Source organism: Musa acuminata, chromosome BXJ1-5, assembly GCF_036884655.1.
Source record: "Musa acuminata AAA Group cultivar baxijiao chromosome BXJ1-5, Cavendish_Baxijiao_AAA, whole genome shotgun sequence".
In the NCBI taxonomy this organism is placed as follows: domain Eukaryota; kingdom Viridiplantae; phylum Streptophyta; class Magnoliopsida; order Zingiberales; family Musaceae; genus Musa; species Musa acuminata.
This window is the reverse complement of record NC_088331.1, coordinates 20,945,003-20,953,233: the sequence shown is the minus strand read 5'-3', so window position 1 is coordinate 20,953,233 and position 8,231 is coordinate 20,945,003. Positions and strand designations below refer to the sequence as shown.

At 35.4% G+C, this 8,231-nt stretch overlaps 1 protein-coding gene across 4 annotated transcripts in view; it reads right to left on the bottom strand.

The window, feature by feature from the left end:
• Window positions 1–1,267: 1,267 nt before the first annotated feature.
• LOC135674057 (zinc finger CCCH domain-containing protein 4-like) overlaps window positions 1,268–8,231 on the bottom strand; it is a 70,162-nt gene continuing 63,198 nt past the window's right edge. For 2 of the 4 annotated variants that reach the window (XR_010513491.1, XR_010513492.1), the window contains exons 8-16: window positions 6,795–7,078; window positions 6,601–6,714; window positions 5,615–5,759; window positions 5,274–5,536; window positions 4,973–5,164; window positions 2,755–3,270; window positions 2,135–2,245; window positions 1,620–1,766; window positions 1,269–1,484 (exon numbers count right to left, since the gene is read on the bottom strand). Coding sequence is in view for 1 of the 4 variants with exons in the window: in XM_065183488.1 (XP_065039560.1) it covers window positions 1,671–1,766; window positions 2,135–2,245; window positions 2,755–3,270; window positions 4,973–5,164; window positions 5,274–5,536; window positions 5,615–5,759; window positions 6,601–6,714; window positions 6,795–7,078 (1,721 nt within the window). In the remaining 3 variants the exon portion in view is untranslated. Of the gene's footprint in view, window positions 1,767–2,134; window positions 2,246–2,754; window positions 3,271–4,972; window positions 5,165–5,273; window positions 5,537–5,614; window positions 5,760–6,600; window positions 6,715–6,794; window positions 7,079–8,231 lie in introns of all 4 variants that reach the window. The other 2 variants (XR_010513490.1, XM_065183488.1) reach the window with 2 other exon arrangements.

Sequence of the window (8,231 nt, the reverse complement as noted above, 5' to 3'; positions counted from 1 at the left end):
AAATGCTGCTATGTGTGAACTCCTCTCAAAAGTTCTAAGTGTTAGAATAGTTTGAGTGATGAGTAAGTGGGGATGTAAGGGTTATCTCCTAAACCCGGTAAAAGGATAATCAAGTTGTAAAAGGTGGTTGGTCTTCGTCTATTGAAGGAAGACCGATAGTGGATGCCGGTGGCCTCGATAGAAGAGGAATCGGCGGAGTGGATGTAGGTCACGATGACCGAACCACTATAAAAATCTAGTTTGCATTTCCTTTGAGCACTTTACTTTTATAGCAAATTGCCTCTCCTCTTTACTGTGCTTTTACTATGCCTATACTCGCATACGCTTTCAAGTTTCTGAAATCGATTTTCAACGTATGAAAGAATTTTTTAGAACCGACGTTTTTATCCGCTGCACTAATTCAACCCCCCTCTTAATGCCGACTCGTTCCTAACATATATGAGTTGGAGGGGGAGAATTGTTCGGTCCAGCCCATAGGTAGGTTTAGACATGTTAATTTGGGCATTGAGCCCAAATCTGATTTATTAAAAAAATAAAAGAAAAAAAAGAAAAAGAAAGTGGAGATGTGCAAGGTGTGTGAATGGTAGAAATAGTGACGTTGCAGAAAAAGAATAGAGAGAGAAAAGGAGATAGAAAGTTAAGGTTTTGAGTTTTTTTTTCTATACGATCAAGCAGTAAAACTTCGTTGATTTTGGCCTAAATTTTACGTGAAGAATCCTTGTAAAAAGCTCTACAATTCTAATGGTGTCGATCTACAATAAGTTTTTTCAAATAATGATATCAAGAACGCCATTAGAATTCTCGCATTGAATTTTTCATGTAAAAAATTTAGTGTCTCATTTTGTGATTAATTTATTGTTATACTATTTATACTACTCTAGTTAATATTTACTTTTGGTAATAAGTTTGTATTTTGATGATGAACCCATTTTGATACACAAAAAAAAAAAAAATTATAATTTTTTAATAAATTTATCCCCTTTTTTTTTTTTTGAAACTTTTAATTGAAGGTCCTTTTTAATATAAAGATCTTATTTTAGATCACAAAGGTGATTACTTGTTGTAGGACAGTCCTATATTTTGGATAGGACTAGCATCCAATGTGAAGCTTTAGCGTTAAGGCTTATGAACGCTTAATGATTGCTATTGAGAAAGGCTTCATCCAAAATTAATCTGTTACGCATCGGGATATCCTCATTAAGATAACTGAATAACAATAGTATATCAAGGCACTTTTAATGCAGTTAGAGTTAGACGACTGAATCACCATGGTAAATTCAACATACTAGTATCCATATCAAAGTTTTGCTATTTTTGCACAAAGAGCTACACTTTCTTTTGTAAAACTTTGATGGACTAGCACAAAGAGGAGCGATTCGCATGGTTGATGCCTACTGTTTGTCGCCCATTGCCGGTTGCTCCAGTGCATCCTCTCGTCTCCACTCCTTGAGACTCTCCAACATATCAGAGAAATTTTCTCATATCTGAAGATGGAAAAGGATGGCACAAGATTGGATGGAGCCATAGGACAAAATCCAGATTCGTTCGTGACATCCAAGCAACTATACAAGGTCAAAACGACTAAACCATCCAATAAAAATGAGGGATGATAAGCTTACTACAATCCCCTTACGCAGATATGTAATGCGTCAAGTCTGCGGTAACAAATACTACAAGGTTGTCATCTTCTGTATCACCTTCGTCATTGTTCTCATCTTCAGCATCACCTTCCTCGCCATCACTCTCTTTTCATACATCTTGAGCTTCTGTAAGTTATACTTGGAAAGTTATACTTTCCTCACCAACACAAGTTATACTTGGAAAGTTGATAGACATACATGGTCATTCCAAGACTTAAGCACCAGAACTTAAGCACAAGAAAGAAACAAAAGAAAGGTGAATTTCACTTCCTTAACTTCACATTGTCAAAATTCTTGGTCTAAAACTATGAACAGTCAAGAAACCGCAAACGATCACTTCCATAACACCTATACTATGAACAATCTAGGATTCTGGAGCACTGCTGCATAGGCAAATTGTATACCAGAATCCTTTTACAGCCTTAATTATAGTCCGCAAATTGTATGCCAACTGGTGGATACATACGAAAAACATAAGAGATTGGCACAGAGACCTGATTGGACCTTGTAGTTCCCCTGGAACCTGAGAACTTCCCAAAACTTGTTTCATCAAATGGAAATGACTGGGTAAGAAAGAAAAAACACTCCCTCGCCAATCTTTCCACCTGAAAGGCATATTTCAAAAAAAAGAAAAGAAAATTCAACACTGATAATGAGCCTTTATATTACTATTTGATCACAAATCACGCAAATGAAGATAATGATCAGGATGAAAACATTTCATATGAACAAATCATATCATGCTTTACTGAATTCAAGGGTGGACATCAAAATATTGCCAATAAAAATGCATTTCAAAAGAAAAATGTCTGGATTTGAAAACCTATAAGTTATAGTGATGAGATGAAACATGTAGTAGACAGGGAACCATTGAAACATAGAGGCAACACTCTAAATTAAGTCAATAAATCTTCCAGGTCTAGTATTTAATAACAATGTAAATTAAAAATAAAAAACAACACAGCTTGTATGGTCATGTTATTGTATATTTTGTTTGTATGGTCATTCTTTCTCAAAATATTTTTGTATTGAAGATCCAGAAAAACTGAGCAATAAGACACCAGCTTGTTCCATTAAACATATAATTAATATTCAATAGGTAACTTAATCATACCTGTAGCTGTGCAAATTTCATGTTATTGATGGTTATAATTACATGCATATCATATAAGGCATCAGCCAACATTCTGACAGCAAGATAGTGGAAGAAATTCTGTAAAAGATTGTGCTCTGCCGTTGCATCATCCTTAATATCAGCAAACCATAATACACATTTCACTCGTCCCCAAGAAATGGGAAATTCTTCTGTTTTCAATATGGATTGCCAGGGTTGAGCTATATTCCATAGTATCTTGATCCCATATGAAGACAACTCAGACTCAGAGTATGGATGATGTGTAGTAGCAACTATCTTGTGAGGATCATACCATTGTGACAGGTTACATGAAAAAAAGAGATCCTTATCATTCAATATAAGAACATAATCATTGGTCCTGAAGGGCAACAACTCTAAAAGAGAATAGGCCAGAGTACTTGCATCTTCTTGTAAGCACAGACTAGATGCAGCAGTCATTGCAAAGCATGGGGTGTAATCATGTAAAAAGAAACATGAATCTCCATTACGGCAGCCCTGTTCATTCATAGTACAACTACCACATTAGAGACAGTACAGCCAGGGAAAAGGAAAAGATTGACATAATTATAAATCCACATATTTTTGTGAGAAAAACAAGTACCCTTGTCATCACAGCAATATAGTGCTTCACTTTTGAGTCCGTAAGAGAAAAAAATAGCTGGTTGAAAGCATAGATAAAAAAACCAATATATGGTTGTAATTACATGAACATTGAAGAACCTTTTATCTAATTTGTTCTATTCCCATTGAATTTTTTTCCAATTTCCTGTTTGATAATTTGTATTAGTTGTAATCATATCAAATATGAAATTAAAAGATTTCTTCTGATCTGTGAATTTATTATTTTTTCTTCTTCCAATACATAAAGTTTAGTAGCTATCAGAAGATATCTCAGATCTAGTAGGTATGTGAGCAAGAATTGTTGTCTTGCAACCATCTATATTAGTCCCTGGTCAACCTAATATGCATCAACTGAGGTACCAACACATGGTACACCGATAAATACCGAGAACTCAAAAAGGAAGAAGAAGAGAAACGAACAGATGGAGGTGGAGAAAGAGGATGAGGAAGGAGGAATGGAAGAAGGGGACATAGTGGAGGAAAAGAAAGGAAGAGGCAATGGAAAAAGAGGAAGAGAAATGAAGAGAGGAGGAGGGAGGAGAAAGAGGAACAGAATCGCCTACCGATCTAATGAGACAAAGGAGAGTAAGGTCCCATTGAATTCTTAAGAAGACTTACTCTCCTTTGTCTCATTAGATCGGTAGGCGATTCTGTTCCTCTTTCACCTCCTTCGTCCTCTCTTCATTTCTCTTCCTCTTTCTTAAGAAGACTTAATATATTCAGTAGCATACAAATCAATAAACACATATTTACAGCAGCCGTAGGGTTCTGTGGATCCTTTTTTTTTTCTGAGTGTGAAGCCATTTTGACTTTTATATTATAATTAGGCCAATCAACTTTTGTCATGTTTCATCTAAAATAGGGAGAGTGCCAACAGTATTCTGCCATCTCATACTGTGTCAGCAACATGTAGAAACCCCATCTTGTGAAATATTTAAATCCTTGGGTTGCTTCTGTCAGTATTGTGGCTAATTTAATTCCAAGATATGAAGTAGACTTCACCTTTATAATTTAGCTTCCGATGCAACTTTTGGAACTCATTAGATGAAAACTTGAGGAAAAGGCATCTGAGAAATCAAGTTGAGAATTGGTACTGTTTTAGTCAACACTACAATCCTTCTTTGCTTGCAACTAATTATTAGAAAACAATGTACCGGCTGATTGGCTACCTTAGAAAAAGATGAATTAAGAGACTCATTCTAAAAGTAACAATAACTTTCTAAAATTTAATCGCTGATCAATTCTTCAACATAGGAAAGTACAACGACTTATATGATAACTACCAAGGAGAAAGCAAAAGACATTGTTTAAGAAATGCTACTGGCCTGTCCTTTATTTAGCTATGAACAAAAGAAGTTAAAATAGTAAAAAGGAAAAGAGCTATTAAATTGATCTAATACTTGGTCATGTTAGCAATGCATAATCCAAGAATTAGCTACCTAAGCATGCCATCGTTTTATTGAAGTGAACAGATTCTAGTTTGATCTTGTGTGACACACCAACCCTTTCATGTATAACATTAAACATCATGTGAAAATTGACAAACAGAATATTGCAAGAGGTAATGAACAATTACCTGAAATGTATGGAAAAACCTGCAAGGAGGTCTTCTGGCCTGAGGTGAATGAGAAAAGCAACATTGTGTCCCCTTGTTACATGTCCCAATAATGAAGAATTTACATAGAGCAGATTCAGTGACTTGAGAAACTACATTATGTACATTGTTATGCTGATTATATGAGTTGTCTTCCGTGTACTTCATACGTATCTGTTCAACATAATGAGGTTCAAAATTATATTGGAATTCATGAATTACATGTAGGTAATAAAAGTAAAGAAATGCAAGGGAACAGAAAGAGAAGGATGTTGAATTATACTTCTTTAATGAGATTCATCAGTTTCTCAGACACTGAAGTAGCTCGGAAATCATCTCGAGAAACATATGGTACAGCAATGCAGGTTGTCCCAGTTGTAGCATCAGGGTTCTCATATCCTAGTTCTAGGGCATCTGTATCTCTTGCTGATTCTGATTGCAAAAGACATTTGTGCTTAAATGCATAAGGCTCAAAGCAACCATGAACCCCAATTTTTGCCAAAAACTTGGGCCTAAAACGATGCATTATGTTGATAATATCTTCATCTGCAGGACATTTGTTAAAGCTAAAAAGCAGAGAAACATGTTGCATTAAGAATTAACTACATATCAATGGTTGCTTACAGATTTCGGAGACATTGTGCAGAGAGGTCTGCACAAGATTGTGAAATGAGCACCATTCCTCTTCAAGATCAGAGATCAGGACTTCTGATGTCCTTGGCTCATCAATGTTGATTTCTTGCTTTAGTCGTTCAAGACGGTGTTTATCCTTCAAGCATGGTGATATTAGTTAGAAATTAAAAAAGAATATAGAACTCAGTGATGTTATCTCGTAAGAATAGTCAAAAGAAAGAATTATAAGTTCACATTCACTCTACACAGGAATCTATACATCCACAATAAAAGATCTATTTTTAATGTACCAAATTGATAAAATACAAAATTAGTCAGATAGATCATTAGTCCTTTAGTTTCTTCACTAAGATTATCTTTATCAATGAGATGAGCTAGGGCAAGCATATTTGTTTAGTTAGGTCAGTTATTTCAGGTGATATGGCGTACAAAGTAATATGCATTGCTTTTTTGACAAAGCTACTGCAACACACTAATTTGGGTGCAACCGACTAAAAAAAATTTGATACTCTACCAGAAGTAAATTAATGTCATAGCTGGAAACCCAATGAACCTCTTAATCCAAGATAAACAACAAAGTTAATTATTCAGTTGGAATCAAGTGTATGAGCTTGAGTACAGAAATTTATGTTTCCAATTCTAAGAAAATGTCAGATTCTGAACCATGCCATAATCACTAGTCTGTTTATCACGTATAACATGAAATGATAAAAGAGCAAGTCCATTTAAAAAGCAATCCTGTGAAACAATTTCATATCTTGGCACTTTCATCTATGATAAAGCTCTTGCTCTTGTCTCTAATTGTCGTTCTCAATCTGATTACCCTTGCATAACGGCCCTAATCTTTTTCTTATATTGCTCAGCAGAGCTTGAAAAACTTAGGTCCGATTCCCTACTAACAAAATGACAAATTCCTTTAGGGTAGTGAATGGGCCCATAATATATCAATATTCAAAAGCTGAGACTAAATGAATTACCTTAAAAACATGTTGCCAAAACTGAAAGGCACACAAGTTTGCCATAAATATTGTTTCTTTCTTGCCCATCGGCAATTCGTTGCTTTTGTCATCCTCAAAATAATTGTCTACATACTTCAGATCAATAACACAGTAAAAATAATCAGATATAAAAAATTACGAACCAAAAGTTAAGTCAATGCAACTGTTAGTACCAAATTTTGACTGCCAAAAGGTTGAAAAATTGGTGATGGTTGAACATCCATTAGTATACCAATGAGTATTCCTTCTTGAAGCATACCAATCTCACCAAACTTTAAAGCTAGAACTGAAGCATCAAATGAGAGAGGCAGACTATCGAGCAAGCAACCATAGAATGTTGGCTCATGGCGGCCTCTGCTAGAAAGAGGCTTGTCCAATGCATTAATTTTGACTAGCAGATTCAACGCATCTTCAATGATATCCACATCTGGAGGATCCAGAACCTTCTGCAACAAGGCTGGTGAATATCAAAGAGTACACATCAGGCTCTTATGGCGTATGTAAAGCATCTAAGAAAGCTTTTAACTAAAGGATGTACTACATAGAGGTATAGTAGCATACACGATTTTTCAGCCTGAAAAACAGAGCTGCAAGCTTAAGTCTAGATTATGAGCTATCAGATAATAGTTCTAGAATATGAGATAGAAACTCAAATTTCTAGCATCGAGTATCTAAACCAATTCCAGTATTACTGATTTTGCACCAATCTTGATTGTGTTATCCATAGCAAATCCTCACCCAAATCTTGTAAAATATGCTTTACATTAGTTGACCGAAAATGCACTCAATCGAATAAGTAATAACCAGTAGTATTGCATTGGTGGGAGCCTTGTGTACTGGGAATGCCATTTTTAACTAGTACTATTTCCTTTTAATATGTTAATAAATAGAAAATCAATGATTTTATGAGTGCCTCAAAGACAATGGGGCATATGAATCCCTTGTCATCTTTTATTGCATTAATAAAGTTTAATATATTATCTTCATTTTTAGTTCACATCTTGAAGACACTTCAATCCTTTTGAGGTAAAGATGGAACTGTTAGGAAGGGTGCATTCCTAATGGAGGCATGGCAAGTGATGCAAAAAAATGAGCTAGCATTTCAAAGACCAAAATGTGAAGGCCACTAGACCAACCATCATAGTGAGGTTGGCAATCCGAAGAGCTGGTGATGATGGTTTACTAGAACACTCAACAGTAACTCTTGCTACTACTCCAATGGGATTTGAGGATTGTTCTACCGGGGAACACTTTGGGAAAATTAAGTGGTCAGGCTAGGACAAGAGGTACTGAATTTGGCACATCTAGGAAACCTAAGTGTCATTGACCATCTAAGCACTAGATGAACATCTATGCAACTGCATAAAAGGGCATGTAATCACTGCATAAAATTCCCACAACAACAGTACCAATAAAAACAGCAATAGATGCCTTTGCAACTTGAAAAAAAAATGAGTGGGGCACCATAGAAGCATTCCTGCCTTTGCAATCATGATAGAAACAATAAAAAGAAAATAATCTTGAGGAATAAAACTCAAGAAAATAAATGGGGTAAAAAGCATTAAACTCACTAATATGACTTGGACAAAAAGAAACGAAGTGACTTAGAC